The 23,428-nt window shown below is 45.1% G+C and overlaps 1 protein-coding gene across 3 annotated transcripts in view; it reads right to left on the bottom strand.

Moving 5' to 3' along the window:
- Positions 1 to 23,428, bottom strand: part of RMDN2 (regulator of microtubule dynamics 2) — a 101,774-nt gene that overhangs the window by 65,197 nt on the left and 13,149 nt on the right. For all 3 annotated transcript variants that reach the window (XM_075596477.1, XM_075596478.1, XM_075596479.1), the window contains exon 3: positions 11,655 to 11,853. In XM_075596477.1, coding sequence (XP_075452592.1) covers positions 11,655 to 11,853 — 199 coding nt within the window. The remainder of the gene's footprint in view (positions 1 to 11,654; positions 11,854 to 23,428) is intronic.

Below are 23,428 nucleotides of genomic sequence, written 5' to 3'. Positions count from 1 at the left end.
CCCTTAAGCTTCTCTAGTCCCCCTCACCTCTGCATGTCTCCGCTGCGAGTGGGAGCGCTGCGGGTGGCGTGGGTGCAATGTGGCTTGGAGGAGTGGGGGCCGCCGGAGTGGCGAGCGCCTCGTCACAGTGTAGTCGCGCATCAGCAGAAGATCGTCAAGTCCGGCGGCCATGTTGGGGTTGGCACCGGCACAAGAGAAACTTCGCGCATGCGCAGAATGGCCGGATGACGCAGCGCAGCTTAGCCAATAGGGCGGCTGCATTGGTAGACAGGGAAAGAGGTAGTTTTAGCGCAAGTAAGCTCGCGCTGGCAGTTGTTAGGAGAGGGACAGTTAAAGCAGTTGAGAGGGACTTAAGAGTAAAATAGTAATTTATGAGTTATTAATATAGAAGTTAGTGAGTTAGGAGTAAATTAGTAATTTAGGATTAAGTTAGTAATTTATGAATTAGTCATATAGACGTTAGTGAGTTAGAAGTAAGTTAGTAACTTAGGCTTTGCCTATAGTGCCGCCGACAGCGACGGCGACACGATGGATGACGTCACCCGTCGCTGTCGCCACCGGCGAAAGTTATGTTTCGCCGGTCGGCGGCATGGCGGGATTCCCGCAATTTGATTTGTTAAATTTGAAAAATCAAATTTTGCTGGCGGCGGGTTTTCGCGACGGCGCTCAGTCGCTTGTCGTCGTCGCGTGCACTATAAGCGCACGCGGTGGCGGCAATGCTTTTGTTTTGGGGCGAATTCGCGTCGCCGTCGCCGGCACTATAAGTACGGCCTTAGGAGTAAGTTAGTAATTTATGAGTTAGTAAGTTAGTCATTTAGAAGTGAGTTAGTGAGTTAGTAAGTTAGAAGATAGTGAGGTAGTGAGTTATTAAGTAAGACAGTCTGTGCCGAGACAGGACACGGCAGTCTCCTGTTCAAAGGTGTTCTGGGACCAGACACCTATTACCTGGACATTCCTAACAGTGGTACCATCCAGGCGGAGACATCGTGGACCACCTTTCGGCATACGTGGATTACAAGTATAGCACCAGCGCGCCCGGGTGCAGCAGGTACCTATCCCAACAAGTGCACCAACATTTAACTCGAGAGCGCTACTCCTTACACTTTGGGTGGGCTGGACACTGGGGAAAAAGACATCAAGGTATTGGTCACTAGCACCCAAAGTACTGTTGGGACATTCACTGGGGGTTTGTGTTAGGTGCTCTTTATACTTTGTGTGTTATCTTATGTTGCATATTTATTATTATACATAGTTACATAGTAGATGAGTTTGAAAAAAGACATACGTCCATCAAGTTCAACCTATGTTAAATTTAGACAACAGATACTTTATCCTATATTTATACTTACTTATTTATCCAGAGGAAGGCAAACAAAAAAAAACCATTAAGGGGAAAAAGAAATTCTTTCCTGACTCCAAGAATTGGCAATCGGATTAATCCCTGGATCAACATACTTCCCATATATACTTATTTGGTATATCCCTGTATACCTTTCCTTTCTAAAAAGATACCCAACCTTTTTTTGAACAAATCTATTGCATCTGCCATCACAGTCTCCATGGGTAATGAATTCCACATTTTAACTGTCCTTACTGTAAAGAACCCTTTCCTTTGTTGCTGGTGAAATCTCCTGTCCTCCAACCTTAAGGGATGGCCCGAGTCCTTTGTACTGCCCGTGGGATGAATAGTTCTTTTTTGAAATCTCCTTGTATTGTCCCCCAATTTATTTGTATATAGTTATCATATCCCCTCTTAGACGCCTCTTATCTAATGTAAATAAATCTAATTTAGCTAGCCTCTCCTCATAAATTAGATTGTCCATCCTCTTTATCAATTTTGTGGCTCTTCTCTGCACTCTCTCTAGTTCCATAATGTCTTTTCTAAGGAGTGGTGCCCAAAATTGTACTCCATATTCAAGGTGTGGTCTTACTAATGCTTTGTAAAGGGGCATAATTATGTTTAATTCCCTTCCATTCATTGCCCGTTTATTGCAAGATAAGATATTGTTTGCCTTTGCAGCTATGCATGATTTTGGGCACTATTGCTAAGCCTACTTTCTACAAGCACTCCTAAATCCTTCTCCATCAAGGATTCCCCCAATTTATCCCTATTTAATTTGTAAGTCGCCTGTTTATTCTTGCATCCCAAATGCATAACTTTACATTTATCTGTATTAAACCTCTTCTGCCATTTACTTGCCCACATTTCCAGTCTCTCCAAGTCCATCTGAAGAGAAATTACATCCTGCTCTGATTCTACTACCTTACACAATTTAGTATCATCAGCAAAGATGGAGACTTTGATCTCGATGCCAACCGTACTCCACTCACGACTTTAGCCCAACCTGAAAAAGTTCCATTTATGACAACCCTCTGTTGTCTGTCCTTTAACCAGTTTTCAATCCAGGTGCATATATTATTACTTAGTCCAATTTTCTTTATTTCGTACACCAACATCGTGTGAAACCGTATCAAAAGCCTTTGCAAAATCTAAGTAGACCACATCAACTGCATTACCCTGGTCTAAATTCCTACTTACCTCCTCAAAGAAACAAATAAGGTTAGTTTGGCATGATCTATCGTTCATAAATCCATGCTGACTACTGTATTACTAATAATTTTGTTTTCCATTAGGTATTCCTGAATATTATCCCATATTAAACCTTCCAAGTAGTTTCCCCACTATTGAAGTCAGGCTTACAGGTCTGTAATTTCCCGGTTGTGATCTAGCTCCCTTTTTAAATATAGGCAGCACATCTGCTTTACGCCAATCTTGTGGTACTGAGCCTGTGGAAATTGAGTCCTTGAATTTAAAATATAATGGTTTTGGTATTACTGAGCTTAACTCCTTGAGAACTCTTGGATGTATGCCATCGGGGCCAGGTGCCTTATTTACTTTAATTTTTCAAGCCGCTTATGAACTTCTTCCTCAGTTAACCAATTGTTCATTAATATGGAGGTTGTGACTTCCTCCTGCGGCATTACTATTGAAATTGATTCTTCCCTGGTCAACACAGAGGCAAAGAATTTGTTTAATACCTCTGCTTTTTCCTTATCTCCAATAATCTGCCTACCCATCTCAAAATGAAAGGGTCCTATATTTTCTTTTCTCATTTTTTTGTTATTAAGGTACTTCAAGAACTTCTTAGGGTTGATCTTACTTTCTATTGCAATCCTTTTTTCATTATCCATTTTTGCTAATTTGATTGCCTTTTTGCAATTTTTGTTACATCTATACTATAATTCTAAGTTGGATTCTGTTTGTTTGTTTCTTTGTATGTCCGAAGCATCGAAATCTCAGAAACGGCACCACGTAGCACAACAAAACTTTCACTGGGGATTCTGCTGCGGATTTGTAGGTAAACGCAACTATTTTGAGATTCCAATGTTACTCACCTCCAAAATTATGGACATTCTAAGTTTCCCTCGGCAGTCCAGAAAAAATGTTAGAGCAGGAGCGGGGTGTGTGGCTACTAAGGGAGGGGGCGTGTCCTTGCCTGGATCGGGGCTGTGTGTGTGTGTCTCTGTGTGTGTGTGATGTGAGGTGAGATGTGCGGGGGAGATGTGTCAGGGGGGGGAGGGGGAGGGAGATGTGCCAGCTAGCGCGGGGAGCTGTACCAACAGGGGGGGGCAGAAACATTTGCCACCAGCAAGGGGAGAAGTACCAACAGGTGGGGGGAGATGTTCTGGCAGCGAGGGGACATGCTGCCAGCAACGGGGGGACATGTGCCGCCAGCGGGGGGAGACACACACACACAGACAGACACACACACACACAGAGACAAATCTCACCCCGCATTACATCCAGAAGCAAGGGGGGGGGGGGGCAGGGAGATGTGCCAGCAGCAGGGGGAGGGGGTGGGGGGTCGTGGACATGTGTTCAATAATACATCCCCCGGGTACAAAAGCTAGTTCCTTATAATTCTGATACGATATCTCCGTCCCTTCTAACTTAAAGAATCTAAACGCCTTCCTCTTCTTGTCCATTTCCTCCCCTACCTGTTTATTTAGCCACATTGGTTTTGACTTATTTCTTTTATACTTATTACCCAAGGGTATACACTGATAAGTGTGCTTTTCTAACAATGATTTAAAGACTGCCCATTTATCTTCTACATTTTTCCCTGCAAAAACATCATCCCAGTGTATTACTTATAGATTAGACCTCAGTTTATTAAAATCTGCCTTTCTAAAGTTTAAGGTCTTTGTTGAACCCAAGTAATCTGTTTTTTGATAATTTATTTCAAATGAGACCATGTTATGATCACTGTTACCCAAATGTTTCAGGACTTGAATATTTGTTATTACTACTGTGAAGCACTATGTACATTTATGGCGCTATATAAATAAAGACATACAATAACTTCTACAGTGTTTGTGTCACGCTGTGCTCACCACAAACAGGACGAGACCCCGGTACTGAGATGGGAGTAGTAACAACACCAGCCACAGGCACGGGGGCCACGTCCGGAGTGTAGGTTTGTCTTGACAGCAGGGTCAGGGATATAGATATCAGAGTTGTCTTTATACTTGCCGAGTTCAACGTAGGAGATATCCGGAGCGTAGAAGGTACTTTTGCCGATGTCAGGGTTGGAAAGTGGAGAGTGGTCGAGGTGCAATGCCGAGTTCAGGATTAGAGAGGAGCGAGGAGTCAGAGGTAGCCAAGATCAGGCGCCAGAGGTTGGAGTAGTCAAAGCAAGCCGGTTCAGTACACAGAAGATCAAAAACTAGAACAAAGCAACAGGACAGGGACAAGGCAGGAACAGCAAGGGTAAACACAGAGTAACATGAATCTATGCTCAGCCAATGTGCCTATAACATTGGTGAGCATATAGGCTGGATCAGCCAGCCCCCATGGGGGTTGGAGCGGGGGTGCGGCCTCTGTAGTAGCTGTGATAAGTCCAGGGCTAAAGAATGCATCTATGAGCAGGTGCAGCTGTTAGTACAGCTAATGAAACTTGACACGTAGCTTGGGGGCGTGGTGCACGTGTCACATGCAAGCTCTGCGCGTAGTCAGTGTGCGTCATGATCCGGGGGTGGAGCCAGAGTCCACGGCATCGGATGACGCCATTTTGGCGCGCGTGAATGCTGCGCGCGTCTGGTAAGGAATGTGGTCCATACACACCCTGCGCGTGCGCGGTGGTGCTTGAGAGGATGCGCGGAGCGGCTGAACTTCGGTAATCCTTACAGTACCCCCCCCCCCTTCAGAAAAGACCTCCGGGCGAACCCTGCGAGGCTTCAGGGGGTATTTCAGGTGGAACTCTTTGATGAGTTCGGGTGCGTGGACTTGCTGGTGTGGAATCCAGGATCGTTCCTCGGGACCATATCCTCTCCAGTGAATGAGATACTGGATAGTCCCTTTAGACAGCCTGGAGTCTAGGATGGCCTGAACTTCGTACTCCTGCTGGCCCTGTATGATTAGAGGACCCGGTGGTGCAGGAGATGGATCAGGGAAGCGGAGGCTGCGGTATGCAGGTTTCAGTAGTGAAATATGGAACGCGGATGGAATCCTCATTGAAGAGGGGAGTTGCAGGCGGTATGCCACCGGATTGATTTTTTCCAAGATCTTGAATGGACCCAAGAATTTTGGGGCCAGTTTGAGTGTGGGGACTCTTAGGCGTATGTTCCGTGAGGACAGACATACTTTGTCTCCCGGTCTCAGCTCTGGAGTTTCGCGACGGTAGCGGTCTGCCTGGGTCTTTTGTCTGACGGAAGCCTTTTTTAAGTTACTCTGGATCTTGGTCCATGATTTTTGCAGTGCTTGGATCCGGTCGTCCACTGCAGGAACCCCAGAAGGCGGGGAAGAGTTGGGCAGTCGTGCCGGATGAAAACCGTAATTTACGTAGATGGGCGAGACCTTTGTGGATTCATTCCTCAGGGAATTATGGGCGAACTCTGCCCACGGGAGAAGTTCTGCCCAGTCATCCTGAGTGTCCGCGATGAAGCAACGCAGGTACTGCTCCAAGGACTGATTGGTCCTTTCTGTCTGTCCATTTGTCTGCGGGTGGTACCCGGAAGAAAAATGCAGGGAGATGTCCAATTTCTTTGTGAAGGCCCGCCAGAATCTCGAGACGAACTGGGACCCTCTGTCCGATACGATGGTCGTGGGAGTTCCGTGGAGACGGAAGATCTCCTTACAGAATATGTCTGCTAGTGTGGGAGAGTTCGGCAGGCCTTTAAGTGGAATAAAATGTGCCTGTTTCGAGAAGCGATCTATGACTACAAGTATAGTGTTCATACCTCTGGATCTTGGCAGCTCTACTATAAAATCCATAGATATTTTCCTCCAGGGACGGTCTGGGATGGGTAGAGGATTCAAGAGCCCTTGCGGTTTGCTGCGGGGTACCTTATTCCTTGCACATGTGGTGCATGCCTTGGTGAATTCCTTTATGTCGCCTTGCATGCCAGGCCACCAGAATGTCCGTGTGATTAAGTCTGTGGTTCTTTTGGTACCAGGATGACTGGCGGTTTTTGATGAGTGTCCCCATTCCAAGATCTTTTTGCGGAAGGGAAGTGCTGAAAAGAGGCATCCATCCGGGACCTCCAGACCCCTGGAATGTTAGTTTGGTCACGCAGGATGTCATCCATTATGTCAAATGTGTTGGCGGAGATGATGAACCTGGCAGGCAGGATGGTTTCTGATTTGGCTTCGGTTTTATTCTCTGTTACGAACTGGTGGGAAAGGGCGTCTGCCTTTACGTTCTTGGAACCGGGTATGAATGATATGATGTAATTAAAACGAGAGAAGAATAGGGACAAGCGGGCTTGACGGGCTCCAAGTCGTTTAGCGCTTTCCAAGTACATGAGGTTCTTGTGGTCGGTGAGGATTGTAATGGGACTCTCTGTCCCTTCCAGTAGATGTCTCCACTCTTCTAAGGCTAGTTTGATGGCTAGTAGTTCTCTATTGCCCACATCGTAGTTTTGCTGTGCCGATGAGAATTTTTTAGAGAAGAAGGCACATGGGTGTAGGTTAGAAGACGGTGATACTCTCTGTGACAAAATGGCACCGGCTCCGATGTCTGATGCGTCCACCTCCAATGTGAATGGTAGTCTGGGATTGGGGTGGATCAGTATATGGGTGCAAAGATGAAAGCTTTCTTTAAGGTGTTGAAGGACTGGATAGCTGCAGGTGGCCAGGACACAACGTCAGCTACTTTCTTTGTGAGAGCCGTGATGGGTGCGACAATGGAAGAGAATTTGTGGATAAACTTTCGGTAGTAATTAGCAAAGCCTAGGAACCTCTGGATGCCCTTGAGGGACGTGGGAAGCGACCAGTCCATGACGGCCTTCAGTTTGGAGGGATCCATGGAGAACCCCAAATCGGATATGATGTATCCTAGAAAGTTAATGGATTTTTGATGGAAGTTGCATTTTTCCAGTTTGGCGTAGAGGTGGTGCTGACGAAGGCGTAGAAGTACCTGTTTGACTTGGTTAACATGCTCTGAGATGGTCTTGGAAAAAATTAAAATGTCGTCCAGGTAAACGATGACGAATCTGTTCAGCAGGTCTCTGAATATTTCATTTATAAAGTCTTGGAAGACCGCTGGAGCATTGCACAGGCCGAACGGCATGACCAGGTATTCGTAGTGGCCGTCCCTTGTGTTGAATGCCGTTTTCCACTTGTCTCCTTGACAGATCCTTACTAGGTTATAGGCACCACGGAGGTCCAATTTGGTGAATATGGTGGATCCCTGTAGACGGTCGAACAGCTCTGATATCAATGGTAGTGGGTAGCGGTTTTTAATGGTGATCTTGTTTAGTCCTCGGTAGTCGATGCAGGGTCTTAGAGTACCATCTTTCTTTTTGACAAAAAAAAATCCAGCCCCTGCCGGTGACGAGGATTTCCTGATGAACCCTTTTTGGAGGTTCTCCTGGATGTATTGGGACATAGCTTTCGTCTCGGGGAGGGAAAGAGGGCAAGAGCTCCCTCTAGGCAGAGTAGAACCAGGCAGGAGATCTATAGGACAATCGGAGGATCGATGGGGGGGTAGTACCTCTGACCTGGCTTTGTCGAATACGTCTCTGAATTCAGTGTATTCTTCTGGAAAAACGTCTTGTGGCTCCTCTGGGGTCTTCATGCTGCAGATCTTTTGAGGTGGAACTGCGCATGTCGTGGAGCATTGTTGGTTCCAAGAGATGGGTCTTTGCTTGGCCCAGTTAATGAGTGGGTTGTGGCGTTGTAGCCAAGGAAGGCCCAGGATGATCTCGACGGATGGTGAGTGGATCACGTCTAAGATGATGTTCTCTCTGTGGGTCTGTACGCATACCAGGGAGATTGCCGCGGTCTGTAGGATGATGAAGGCCGGCTGCAGGGGACGTCCATCAATGGCCTCCAATCTCACCGGGGTTTTTCTCTTTTCTAATGGGATGTTGTTCCTTGTGGCGAATTCTTGGTCAATGAAGTTTCCTCCGGAACCAGAGTCGATGAAGGCGAATGCGCTCACTGCGAGGCCCGGAGCCTGAAGGGATACCGGAATCAGGATTCTGTTGGGTAGGGATTCTTTGGTGATGGAAGAGTTGAAAAGTGCTCCCATGGGAGTTCCTCTGGGACTCCGTGGGGGTTTGTCATTTCCCAACTTGAGTGGGCAGCGGAGGGCTAGGTGGCCTGGATTGCCGCAGTAGAGGCACAGGCCGGAGGTTCGGCGACGTTGTTTCTCAGAGAAGGAGAGTTTGTTGCCACCCAACTGCCTGGGTTCAGGAACCTCGGTCATAGGTGTCTCTGGAACGAGGGAGTGGAAAGGTGAAGGCCTGGCGGGTACCTGATGGTTCCATAAACGCTCGGCTCTCCTCTCCTGCAGACGTTGGTCTACCCGTATGCAGACTGCGATGAGCTCCTCCAGGTCCGCTGGGCGCTCCTGCGCGGCAAGCTCGTCTTTCAGGGGTTCCGAAAGTCCTTGCCAGAAGGCGGAAGCGAGTTCCTCTCTGTTCCATCCCGTCTCTGAGGCGATTGTCCGGAATTCCAAGGCGTATCTTGCCACCGGACGATCTCCCTAGGAAACATGAAAAAGGGAAGATGCTGCAGTAATTTCACACCCTGGGGTGTCAAAGACACGTCTGAACTCCTTGGTTAATTGTTCGATGTCTAGAGTAAGGTCTCTTCTCTGCTCCCAGATAGGAGAGACCCACGCCAATGCATCGCCTGTGAGCAAGGAGACAATGTATGCCACTCTTGACCTTGGGGCCAGGAACCGGGAAGGTGTCATCTCAAATTGAATGAGGCATTGGTTCAAAAAGCCGCGACATTCTAAAGGGTCTCCGGAGTACCGGTTAGGCGTGGGGAGTCGTGGTTCAGACAGTGTGAGGCTAGACAGTGGGTTGTGGGTTAGAGAAGGTGGGTGTGCAGGATTGTTGCACTTGCATTGAGTGGGTCTGGAGGTCTTACTGTAAGGAGTCTAGGCGACGGTCAGACTGCTCAAGATATTTCTCCAGTCTAGAGAACATGGCGGCACGGGATGCCACCACCTCTCCCACCTCAGCGGGGTCTATGTTTGTGGGGCTGAGCATACTGTCTCGCTGTGCTCACCACAAACAGGACGAGACCCCGGTACGGAGATGGGAGTAGTAACAACACCAGCCACAGGCACGGGGGCCACGTCCGGAGTGTAGGTTTGTCTTGACAGCAGGGTCAGGGATATAGATATCAGAGTTGTCTTTATACTTGCCGAGTTCAATGTAGGAGATACCCGGAGCGTAGAAGGTACTTTTGCCGATGTCAGGTTGGAGAGTGGAGAGTGGTCGAGGTGCAATGCCGAGTTCAGGATTAGAGAGGAGCGAGGAGTCATAGGTAGCCAAGATCAGGCGTCGGATGACGCCATTTTGGCGCGCGTGCATGCTGTGCGTGTCTGGTAAGGAATGTGCGCCATACACAACCCGCGCGTGCACGGTGGTGCTCGAGAGGATGCGCGGAGCGGCTGAACTTCGGTAATCCTTACAGTTTGATATTACCAAATCCAGTACTGCCCCTCTTCTGGTTGGTTCCTCAATAATTTGGGTATTATAATTGTCTTTAAAACCCCCCAAAAACCTGTTTCCTTTTGTTGTAATGCTAACCTAATTTCCCCAGTCTGTCTGGATAATTAAAATCCCGCATTATGCAAACATGACCCAGTTTTGATGCTTCCTTCAGTATACGTTACTGTCCAGTAAATACTGTTACATATACCTTGTTCGCAATTACTGACTGTATTGTCTTGGGAGGGGCTATCCCACTGTGTGAGGATCCTTCCCAGGTGGAGGCGCCGTTAGCATATTTATTACACACACCCCAGGCTCTCAGCATCGGAGGCTCAGACTCCTGTGAGCCACACGTATTGCACCACACGCACAGTAGTCGCCTTATCTCCCAAGAGGTGGGGGAACGTGCGCTACATTTAACTACAGTACTTTTAAATAAAAACACTAACTGCAGTGATGTGTGACTATTAGACTATTATACTATGGGCGCTTCTCTGACATAACATTGTAAGTGAATGGAGAAAGAAATATAATATATATAGTTTTTGATATCAATATTTATATTATACTTTACTACTGCACTTTTAAATAAAAACACCATAACAGAATTGAAGGCTTAAATTGCATTTAGATTTGAAGACACATATGGGCAACTTATCATTGCTACGGAGTATTGCAGCCAACGCTAAAAGAAGACACACTTGCTTAAAGAAGCATATGAGTAGCACTGTGGCTAATACTATACACATGATACATAAAGCTTGGCCCCCTGCAGACGCGCTTACCAGAATGCCCTCCCACTGTCTCTGTACCTTCTTCCTGCCTACCAATTAGATTGTAAGCTCCTCGGAACAGGGACTCCTCTTCCTAAATGTTACTTTTATGTCTGAAGCACTTATTCCCATGGCCTGTTATTTATATTATTTGTTATTTATGATTGTCGCGTATTACTACTGTGAAGCGCTACACTGGCGACACACTTTATTCGAGCACGGCTAGTCCCACGAATTCGGGTATACCCGGGTGTATTGAGGTTTGTGACTGTTTTCTGCCCGAGTGCATTGAGGTATTTTCCAGGCAGGGATTGAAGCATTTTATTCCCGCTGCCTGCAATACTGCACAGTATATATATATATACTGCATTACAATTCATGAATTTATGCCATCTGGTAGACACGCGAAGCATTGCAGCCTATTAAATCCTAATCATTATCATTTAACAGATCAGCCGCCTGTCAGCCAGGCATGAACCCAGGCTGGGAAGACAAACGCAACAGGGCTTGTCAGAGGTGAGGAGCGGCGCATTCCAGATATCTGCCAGGTACATACTGGGTATTTGCTCGAATAAAGTGTGTCGGTGCAGTATGTACATTAATGGCTCTATATAACTAAAGACATAAATACAATACATACAAAACTCAAATTTTCCCGCTCGCGATGCACTCGCTAGTCAGCTGCGTGCAGCCGACAAAACATTGAGAAGTCAGACACAATCCTCGAGATCCCGGCCAAAGCAAATGACGCAATAACTGTATAGTTACCCTAGCTGGCAGTTTTTTTCTCTTTCAATCACAAAACAGTACCATTAGCATTGTTACTGTTAAGTGTACATATTCACAAAATGTGGCTTCCTTTTATATTAAACTAACAAAGAAACTTAACATATGATTTAGTTATATCACCAGCTCTAACATAAATACCTTTTCCTCTCTGTCAAGCATCATTCTGAATCCTTCCTGCTTATCTGATTCACAACCACAGTGACTAGTGTCTGCTTTCTGGAGAATCGAAAGCAACTCAGCTCCCTGTTCTGCGACTTTGGTACTTTGGACATTGAGACGTTTCCTCTCTCTCTCATCTTCTGATTCTACTTCTGTATCTGTGTGAGCTGTTATGTATCTGCAAAAAGAGAGGCAAAAGGGTATTTCAGACATCAAATTCTCGATGAGGAAAGGTGTATAATGCTGCTGTCCTTTAATATCAAAGAATGTTGGAGGTTCTGGAAGAAAACAAAGTAATACATTTTCTTGTATTGTAAATCTTTATCAAGAATAAATTGTGAGACTGTGAATAGGCCATAAAAGGTCATAGTTACCAAGCAGTGTTACTACTCCTTAAGACACGGTCTGCGCAGGAAGACACATTACAGCCCATTCAGTTGAATGGGCTGTAAGGGGACATATATTTACCAAGGAATTCTGGAAGGTGTCTTAGGCCATGATTATACCTAAAAACATGCGCGGTGTCACATTTAGCGGTGCCGCGCCAAAACAAGTAGCATAAAACCAATTAAAGTGCTCATACCGATGGCGACAGTCGCGGCGCGCCGTATTTGAAAGCGGACGCTTGGGAAGAGACTTCAAAATTTGTTCTTCTCGGACGATGGCTGTGTCACGTGAGCGGTTCAGCCAATGAGGGCGAACTGCTCACGGCCACACCTCCACCACGCCTCCTCTGCCCTGTCTCCCTGGTATAATGAAGATTCTGCTCGGTCGCAGTGCAGGTTGTCACAGAACAGCGCTGCCGCCCTGCAGCTCTTGGTATAATCTCAGCCTTATGGAGTAGCACTGCTTAACAAATACTGTATGCCTCTAGACTTTATTTCACTGCTAAGAGAAAAAGAACAACCATCCTATGCTAAATGAAAAATGTCAATTATTCTGCAGAATCAATCTATGTTTTTGTATTCTCTCCATTGTAGATTTGGGAACATAAGGTGCTAAGACATGCAAATGAAGCAAATAAGCATAGAAACGTTTGTTTAGCCCTGAAGCCAGAATTGCTACAGTCATTTAAGATTAATTGTACCGAGTGCCAGAAGGACCAGCAAAGCGTTGCATAGTAGTTTGTTACCGACCCCTCAGGCACTTGTGCCTGACACAGAATCCTGAAGTCTCACTCATTTATGTGCTTAGACTTGACAATAATGCAATTATACTGTATAATAAGGAACCTGCCAATGTTGAGGATAGGGGATAACTTAGGAATAAGCCCTAAACGAGGCAATAACATTTTTTTATTTGACCATTTAATTCCTGGTCTGATTATGGGAAACAAATCTGGAAATAACAGATGGATTGACAGGCTATTAAAGCTTTTCTTGTTGGGACCCCGGAAAAGCTTAGTACACCCACTATGGGCTGAAGGAGTGGCTCAGTGAGTAAAGACACCGACTCTCAGAACAATGACACCAAATTTAAACCAGGGGAACTTGGTTCTAATCCTGGTGCTGCATGTGACCCTGGGCAAGTCACTTTATCTCCCTGTGTCTCAGGCACCAACAACAGATTGTAAACTCATCTGGGCAGGGATTGTGTCTGTAACAATCCTGTGTGCTGCGTAAAGCACGCTATACTGTAATTGGTAGAAAAGTGCTAGATGACAAAGTTATTATTATTACATGAATTCATTAAAAGTGTCGGTCTCTACAAAGCAGTAACAATTTAAGCAACTAAGTTAGGGCCGTTCTACAGTGCGTGCGGCCGTGCGCGCACACTTTTTGTGTGTATGCTGTGAGCGAGTGAGGTACTGTATGTATAGGTGTGTGTGTGTACAGCCGCGACCCCTTTTAACCTCCTAGATACCCGTAAAAATTCGGGGATGTTCTCCGTTTGTCACGGAGGTTCCCGCGCGTCAGCTGCATTGACCAGACAGCGCTAATGGCCCTTAACATTGAAAGCGCCTGCGGCGCCCAAAACGGCCGAAGATGGCCCGCATCTGCCCGCGATTTTAAAAATCGCGTGGAAACGGCCGCAGGAGGTTAAAGGCGGCCGCCACTGTATGTGTTAAATAAGTTTTGAAATAAAGAAATACTTTAATAAATTGTTTATTAACATTGTACACACACACACACACACACATTTCAGCGCGGTAGCGGAGCAATATCTTTATTTTCTTCATCTTCCCCCCTGTCGGCCGGTTCCACGCACACTGCCGTGCGCGCGGTACCATTATAGCATTATAGAAAGGTGACTAACCTCAGCCAACAACTAAAATTGCCGCGCGCGTGCACGGCGTAGTATAGAACAGCCCTAACAGAGGAAAAACACATAGGCTGTCAAGTTTGACAAATTTGTGACATCACTGGCATGAGCTATATACGGATGCAGCGGCCGTTATTCGAACATTTCACGGAGCCGTTTTCATGTGCGCTGCTGTATTCTATTGTTTGAATTTCATGGATTCTGTTTCTTTGGGTGCAATTCTTCGCGTATCCATGGCAGAAATGAATGAATTGTAATGTGTACAGTACTGGGGTGGGAGGGAGGGGACATGGGGCACTGGGGTGGGAGGGAGGGGACATGGGGCACTGGGGTGGGAGGGGGGGGCCAGGGGCACTGGGGTGGCAGGGAGGGGGCCAGGGGCACTGGGGTGGGAGGGAGGGGGCCAGGGGCACTGGGGTGGGAGGGAGAGGGCCAGGGGCACTTGGGTGGGAGGCAGTGACTGGGTGGGGTGACTTACCTTGCCGCCGGACGCTTTCCCCTGCTGCCCCCGATATCCCCTGCTGCCCGGGACGGGAGGTGGGCTTGGGGGCACGGGAGGTGGGCTCGGGAGAGGGTGCCACAGGAGGTGAGCTCGGGAAGCTGGCCGCGGGGGGAAGCGGGCCGCAGTAGGAGCTGGTACTTCCTCCTCCATCCCACGTTGGGAGCGGGGGGGGAGAGGAAGGGAGCGGGGAGGGGGAATGTTAGGGAGCGGGGGGGGAGGAAGGGAGCGGGGGGGGAGGAAGGGAGCGGGGGGGGAGGAAGGGAGCGGGGGGGGAGGAAGGGAGCGGGGGGGAGGAAGGGAGCGGGGGGGGAGGAAGGGAGCGGGCCCTGCTTGCCCTGCGCAAGCGCGCGGGACCGAGGGGGGAATCGCCGCCATTTTTTTTTAAAATTGAGCATGGGGGACGGGAGACACCGCGCGGCCAGCCTCGCTGCGACCCGGCAATTTTGGTGCCGTGGCCCGGTGCCGGGTCGCGACCCACCATTTGGGAAACGCTGTGTTAAGGGATAGAAATTGCTGCAAATGGATAGATTAATTATGAAGTAATTAATAATGTGTGATATATGCACTTATTCTTGCCTTTATCTATTTCAGCAATGTTATTTAAGCAAGGTGAACTTTTTATTTTTATTTCTGAATATAAAAATGAATGGAAATGTATTACACCAGTTTGTAAAATTTCAGTCGTCCTACATTTGTGGATTACAGTAAGAGTGGAACACCATGTGGTACCATATTATGAGCTCATTTATATGATAAATTGTTTGCAAACACTGTAAATAGTTTGTGCTAAGAAAACGTGCACAAAATGCTATTAGAATAGAAATGTACCAGTTTTATGATGGTAAATTTATTTTGGCACTGTAAAAATGTGATTGTTTTTACTGACACTTTATACCTGACTTTTATAAACCTAAGAAGAAAAGTCTCACAGCCACGGTAGCCATGTCACCTAGAGAAGCCTTTAATTACCCTCAAAGAAAAAACGAATTATAAGAATTCACAAATACCTAATTATTACTACATTTACAATGATATCATAATGGCAGTATTTTATTTCAAATTCTATGCAGTATTCTAGGAATGTAATTAAACCCGACTAATGATAAACGGATAGGATGCCTTAACAATTGGCTCCTATGGGTTCCTTACGGGAAAAAATGGTCTCAAAGCAGTTTCTTTAAAACTCAGTTTTGTTCAGTGCTGTTACAGATATAAACATAACCTTTCTGCTTCCGAAAATCTGCTCTAACGTGCTCAAGCTTGGCCAGACTAGTCAGTTTACAATGTTTTATGATATTTGTGTTGTTGTGCCAAAAATGTATTTTGCCAGAAAACTATCAAAGTATTATGATGAAACCGATGAAATGCGCGATTGTAAAAAGTGGTTCACACCATCTCGTTATACACATCCCTTCCTAAATGAGACAGAACATAAATCAATGCACACATAGGAACTAGTAACATCCTTTTGGTATGCTCTCAGGCTATACAAATTCAGTTTTCCAAGAAAAACGGTGCAAATGAAGATGACTAAAGAGTACAGTAGGTGTGTTGTGTTGGCCGCAGAGTGAAGAAATAAAAAAAAAGCACTCTACAATAAACACTAGAAATACTGTGCGTGTTCAGTGGTAGGCGATACAGGTGAGGAAGGAATCCCTCAAAGCTTCAGCACTAATAGTTATGACAAGAATTTCTTTCTGTTAAATGCTTTGAAAATCAGCTCTGGGGGGGCTTTTTGAAGCCAAGAGCTACTTTGCAATAAACCCTTTTATTGATCTATATGTGCAACAAAAAAAAAAAAGAACCATGGCGTTAGTCACACCTATAGTATAGAGTAAAATAGTGATTATTTATTAATCAATACCATTACACTGAGGTCTGTATTGCTATTTTGACGCGATCAGAATAATATAAAACCTCTCTCTTTAATTGATAATTAGCAATAACCAAATAATATAGAATATTTAAAAATGGATTATGGTAAATAAAAAATGTTAAGGGGCAAGAGCAAACGCTACTGCCTTGGGAATGTTGCATTTAAACTTAATTTCAAGTTCTGACAAGATTATTGTAAACTACTGTACACTGTTAAGATCACAACGCCATTACATCAAACACCCTCTGGCTGTTTGATCTACCCATGGGAAAAGTGTCTCAAGATGAACCTTAGCGTGATAAACTATAAGAGAGATTCAAAAAGCAGCGATAAGGGATATCAGAGCTTTATCAAGCTCACTTATTAAAGTTTCCTAAATCCCCCTCTATGTTTGCTATTCTCATAATCTTCCTAACAATTAAGCGAATTGTCATTCATCATCATCATCATCATCATCATCATCATCAAAAAGATCAAGGATAAACGTTTATCAATTCACAGAACGGCATCAAACTGTATGTTTTTTTATTAGAAAGTGATAGACAATTTTTCTGTGGTCTCCCTGTCCACAACCTCACAATTTGGTTATAAATGAAGACTAGGCATTTATGACAGACTTTTCTAAAGTTGAAAGACAGTCAGTTTGTTTTTAAATATGATCAAAAGATCAAATATTTAAAACATTACCCATAATGCTGTGATTCTTCAATATAAAAATATATGAGATTTTGATACACCCATATCTACTAAGCAGTGTAGTGACATCAGACACCTTCTGATGCCAGAAGACACCTCACAACCCATACAAGTAAATACTGTTTAAGGAGTCTTTTAGCACTGGAAGATGTGGTATGGTTCAATACCCTACACATTTTAGTAAAAACTACCCTTTTAAAAAAGGAAAGTAATTACCCTGGATTATGAAATTGGCCTATTTATTCATAACCCTACCCTCTTAATTCCACAGCTATTTGGCAGTTTGCCACTGCACCCTCTTTTCCTCCATTCATTTAATTGTGAGCTCTCTTTTTGGCTATACTCTAGCCAAAACGTTCCTTTTACAAAATTCACCAAATAAATATTTTCAGATTAAACCCTCTCGTCCGTAGGACGGAAACACAAATAAGATTCACGTGACATTTACTTGATTGAAATTAAAAATCCCATCAAAAAAAATCAACAAACACAGCTTAAGTTTTAGTTTATTAGTCAACATTTTTATGTTCACACATCTTATCCTACTGCAGTGTGAACATTGGAATGTTGACTAGTAAACTACATTATTGATGCATGACATTTCAATCTGTATTAGATATTTGGACCAGAGCATGATGTTGACATGGTAGCACTCTCACTCTCTTTTATTGAACGGATTTGTGTGCACCTCCAGACAAACTAAGCCAATGATGGAGTGGCAATTTACTACCATAATATTTAATAACTTAAATTTGAAGTGAAACAAGTACATATATACTGTAAAACTTGGGTGCTTGCACAGTTACAGCACAAGTTTAGTAAATAAAATTACCATTTGTACTGCATTTGCATGTCAGATGGGTCTGCAACCCTGTCTTTTACCATTATCGCTTAGCAAACCATGCTTCCACTGCAGCCAGGGATTTTGAGTAATGACATGTAAATGAGCACAGTGTGTCACTCTTCACTTCTCATCCATTTTAACATGGACCCCTATGATTTTAGGCCTGCCGTATTACACAGCTCTCAGCACAGCCTGGGTTAAAGAAGTGCATAGCCAGTAAACCTACCGAAAGAGAGCTTTTTCAACCATTTGGATCCCATCAGTGAGAGGTTGGTTGCTGGCGAGCACAAATTTAAAACCACTGAAAGTTACAGAAATTATTTTAGACAATTTAACAATCATCATAATCAGATGATTGCTTTATTAATTGAAACATAAACCTCACCATTATAATCTCTGTATGTGTCAGTTTAGATGACTATTCATCTGGTTGATCTAAATTCTAAACAAATGCACATGCTTTGAAACTGGATTCTAGATGTGCATGAGTATTCCTTTGATTTCACTTTGATTGTTATAACTATCAACCAGGATCCTTTATAGCATATTTTCCAATCCCATTCCCTTTTTTCTGCTATTAAATTCCAATGCCATTCATTTGTTCCAATCAATATTAAAACAAAAACACAAGACTTCATCAATGTCTTGCACAGGTTTTCCTGGATTATTTCAATGGAGTTATGTAGACAGAAGTTTTCTGGATCTAGTACCTCCCACCAGAGGATTGCCCCAGTGCTTTAGCCTGCGACATCAATATTGCTCTAAAGCTGTGTCCTTGTAAGGGTTCCAATCCAGGCTTTAGCTGGAACCTGCCCTTACCTGGCTGCTGTGAACATTGTGGTTGCAGACAAGCCTCCTCCTGAATTTTATTATTGGCTGCACCTGTTCAAGGACTTAAATAGCTGCCAGTGTCTTCCAGCCCCTGCATGAGCATTGTATACGTTTTCCTGGCCACCTTGGGTTCTAGTTGCCGAGCCTTCCTTGTTCGTGAGCTTCCCTTTTCCTGAGGCTAGCTTGTTGCTGTGGCTAGCCTATCCCTGTGGCTTCCCTGATCGAGGCTAGCCTGTTGCTGTGGCAAGGCTGTTCATTTGGAATCCCTGTTGCCGAACCCGGACCGTGACCCCGGCTTCGCTGCCATCCGCCTGCCTTGATCTTTTGCCTGTCGCCTGGACTGTGCACCTCTGCCACCTGCCCTAACCCTTTGCCTGCTTACCGACTACAGAATCTCCAACCGGACTCGGTCGGTTAATTTGCATCCCTACCTCAGCCCTGCGGGTCCACTTCCTGATCAGAGACGAGCACCGTCACATAATGCTCAGGCCACAGATGGACCCCGCTGAGTTAGGGAAGGGGCTGTCCCTCCGGGACCAACTCCTGGATAGGCGCTCACCCTTTCCTGACTACGTGGGGCACTGTAATCACTTCCATCACCTCCAGCTTGCAAATCCTTGCCAACCAACCTCTTCTTGCACCCCCGGCTGATTCTTCGTCGGCATCTACACCTCCGCTTCAGCAAGCTAACCTTGCATTTCAGGAGCCAAAAGATGAATTCTTCACCGCTCCTGTTTCAAAGTCAAGTACACATCGCACTGTTTCCTCGGCAGTATGTGCTTTAATCCTTGATGGGTCTAAGACTCCTGATTCAATGTCTGATGTCCCCATCACTGAATCTAAAGGATCCTGTTTCAAAGTCAAGTCCCCCTTTCGCAGACTCTCCTGCAGTACCTGCTGTAACCGTTGCTAGTTACTGTATAAAGCCCAAGATTTAAAAGCAGGTTCCCCTTTTTTTGACTCTCCTCCTGTACCGGACATAACCTTTGCTAGTTATAAGGCCCCCGATTTAAAAGCAGGTTCCCCTTTCTCTGACTCTCCTGTAGTGTTTGATATACCTATCATTAATACTAAAACTCCTGCCTTAAAGTCCAGTTTCCCTTTCTCTAATTCACCTGCAATGTCTGAGGTCCCTTTGACTGTTTCTAAGGCCCTTGCCATAAAGTTTCCCATAGTATCTGGTAGACCTATTGATGATTCTCAGACATCCACTACAGGAGACAAGCAGACCTTTCACTGATGTCCCCACATGGTTAGATATACCTAGTTCTGATTCTTCCAAGACAAGTACCCCTACTGCTGGGTTCCATGCAATGTTGGATACCCCCATCTTTGTTTCTAAAGTTCATGCCATAAAAATACCCACAGTATCTGGTATACTTATTGTTGTTTCCCATACTCCCACTTCAGAGACAAACGTACCTTTCTCTGATCTCTTTGCAGTACCTAGTGTAACCACTGCTTATTCTCAGACACTCATTTCAGAGACAAGCATACAGTATATTTCACTGATTGCTCTGCCGTGCCGGTTATAACCATTGAGGACTCTGGGACTCCCATTCCAAGGACACATTTAGGTATCGCTGATTTTTCAGCAGCTTCTGGGGTACTTATTATTGACTCTAAGATTCCTACATCAAAGGATAGCTTTCCCCTCATTGGTTTCTCTACAGTACCTTATGTAACCCTTCCTGAGTCTGGGACTCCCACTCCAAAGGCAAGTTTATGTCTTGTTGATTCTTCCACAGTGTTTGAGGTACCGCTTACTGACTCAAAGACTTCCACTTCAAGGTCAGGTTTACCGCTCACTGATTTTCCTGCAGTATCTGATGTTTTTACTGATTCGTGGGCTCACGCTTTTTTTTTTTGTTTGTTTCAATCTCTTTATTGCAGTTTTTGAGACATACACTGTCACGATAGCTTACAGGGTTATAATATACACGAAATAACTGGGTTGAATTGAATGTGACTGTGATATGATAAAGAAAGTGTATTCCTTAAAATAAGGTGAACAACAATGTTGAACAAATAACACACAGAATATATACACTTACGTAGGGATGAGGCAATGAAGTAATCAGGATTCAGATTAGCAATTCACCAGGCATCATTCAGATGAAATAACGAAGAACGAACATGAACGAACCCTGGGCATAGAGCTTACCATCGTTTTAATGTGATTTGGGCTCTATACCCTAACATAGGGTACAGATAATTGTTAACCAATAACTGAGAACCAATCACCTTTTGCCAGCTAACGTGGGAAGCACTTTGTTACCTGCCCCCAGGTAGCTGGCACATGCGCACAATCCCTTAGTCAGGCTCCCATTTTCCTAAACCCACTCAAAAGAGTTGGCATCGCTAAGTCTGCCAGATGGGGATCTGGGCCAGGGAAACCTGCCGAAAGGTGTGTATTATGGCACTTCATGTGAAAGGCCATGTCCTGCGTTCTCTCCACCCTGTATATACAAACCTTGTGGATGAGCCTTTGATCAGTGGCCTTTGTGTAGACATACTGTCGCCCCCTGACCATTAACATACTGTATGGGCCAGTAGCTTTTGCGGGCTTTACACTAGGCATGAAATACAGTGAATTCACAATATTTTATATATAATAAAATATTCCATTCGGTTGGGCAGAGCGGGCTACACATTGCCATACCCTCATACCAGAGGGGATTCTACATGGTGGTCAATTTTCAGCTCGCTGGGACCCACCAAACCGGAGATAACAATATATCACTTTAACACCACATGTTAGACATATTGCATTTCTCCGCCATTAGAGTCAATGGCAGAACCACATTTTAAACATTTGCCCATACTCTGTTCGGTTGATCGGAGAGGGCTGGAAATTGCCATGCAATCATGCTGGAGCAGTGACTGCCTGGTGGCCAAATCCCAGCCCTTTAGTGCTTACCGAACCGGAGGTCTGGGTTTTAGGTTTTTGCACTTTCACACTTGGTGTTTTAAAACCAAGCGGATTTTCTCCGCCATTACGGTCAATGGGGCAACCCTCGTTGCGGCCACGACCCTTTCCCGTGGCCATTGCCCGTCAGACCCTGTTGGGGTTGAGTAAAGAGGTTCCCCTGAGCTAGGGGCAAAAAGAAGTGGACCGCTACCTGCCCTAGAACCGGAGTTACAATTTTAATATGAATGAACTTGGCCGTGACCAAGTTCCCACGCCAATTTAGCGATCAAGAGCTCTTTTATTGAAATTGTATCCGCTTTCGGAGATTGCGGTTTGGCTGTCAGCCAACTACTTCTTGGAGAGCGGACTCGAGGAATCCCCATTAAAAGGCATTACGCCATTCACTTCAATGGAGAAATTCCGCTCATCCTCTCGGGCGCCATCTGCTGGTCTTCTTTGATATTAGGCCAAAACCCTTGAATTCTCCATAGACTTGCATGGAGCTCCAATGGCAACCTATGGGACGGGCTTCAAACGGGGATTAAAAAGGCAGGAAGGGGAACAAAGGGCCATAAACATGTAAATACAATTCACCCTTTCCCTCCCGACCTGATCCCAGTGAATGTGTTTGGTGCATACACTGTAAGGGGGGAAAACATGTAACCAGGGGGAAAACACACTTTGCACTGAGGCAGGGGCATAAAAACACAAATAAACATAAGTTAACCCCTCGCCTCCCATACGATGATGGGGGTGGTCAGCTGGGTTGTAACCCCTTTATTACCGGCCAACGCCCCCTCCATCGCTACATACACAAATTATACTTTACAAAGAGAGAGTCAGAGTGAAACCGATACAACAGGTACAGGAAATATTGGTATAAACATCAATTTTCACATTTAAGACTATTCTAACACAAACCAGTGGCAATCGGCAAAAAGACCCAGGTACACGCCTTAAACTAGCCAGGTTACACCCAGCACATACCCAGAATGTAACCGGGCCAGTTTAAGGCAAGTTGTAGAGGACTCGGTATCTCGTCTGTATAAATTCAATATATGAATTGAGTATTTCCAGATCTATTGGTTGTTTTCATATTCCCTTCGTGACTTATTGTTGATCTGCTAAGCTGTAACAATCCCCATGTATATACCCGATACAAATCCTCTCTGGGAGGTGCCTTTTTTCAATACTTTTCACATTTTGATAGGTTAGGGAAGCTCCCGTTCTGAGAAATTGATGAGAGAAAATGTCTGATTTGGAAGTATTTGAAGAGGTGAAAATCTTGCAATTTATATTTTTTTGGGATATCCTGGTAGGACAGAACCCTCCCCTTTTCCACCGAATCCACGGCTAATTGAATATCTAAATTTAGAAATTGGGTAAATTGCCCTTGGGAGCATCCCGGAGGGAAGTCCGGGTTGTTCAAGATCAGAGTTAGCAGGGAAGGGTAAGTCCGAAATGCATATTTTACTTTATTTTTGGACCATATGTTCTACGTGCACCTCATTGATCCTAGGTCAAACTTTCCTACTTGTCTCCCTGGACTCTTGGGACCACAGAGCCACTGCGAGGGATAGTGGTTTTGCGTAGAATGATTCAATTGCTAGCCAGCAGCAGGTTGTTTGATCATTATTCCAAATCACTACTTGTTTAAATTGAGCTGTTTGGCAATATTTAATAATATCTGAGACTCCGAGTCCTCCCTTTGTTTTTGAGGCTAGCATTACTGACCTAGCCACTCTCAGTCGCTTGTATCTCCATATGAATTGGAGTACTCGGCTTTGTATGTTTTTCAGCTCAGACTGGAGTATAATTATTGGGAGCGTTC

The sequence above is a fragment of the Ascaphus truei genome, chromosome 4 (genome assembly GCF_040206685.1).
Source record: "Ascaphus truei isolate aAscTru1 chromosome 4, aAscTru1.hap1, whole genome shotgun sequence".
Classification (NCBI taxonomy): Eukaryota; Metazoa; Chordata; class Amphibia; order Anura; family Ascaphidae; genus Ascaphus; species Ascaphus truei.
This window is presented reverse-complemented; position numbering and strand designations above follow the sequence as displayed.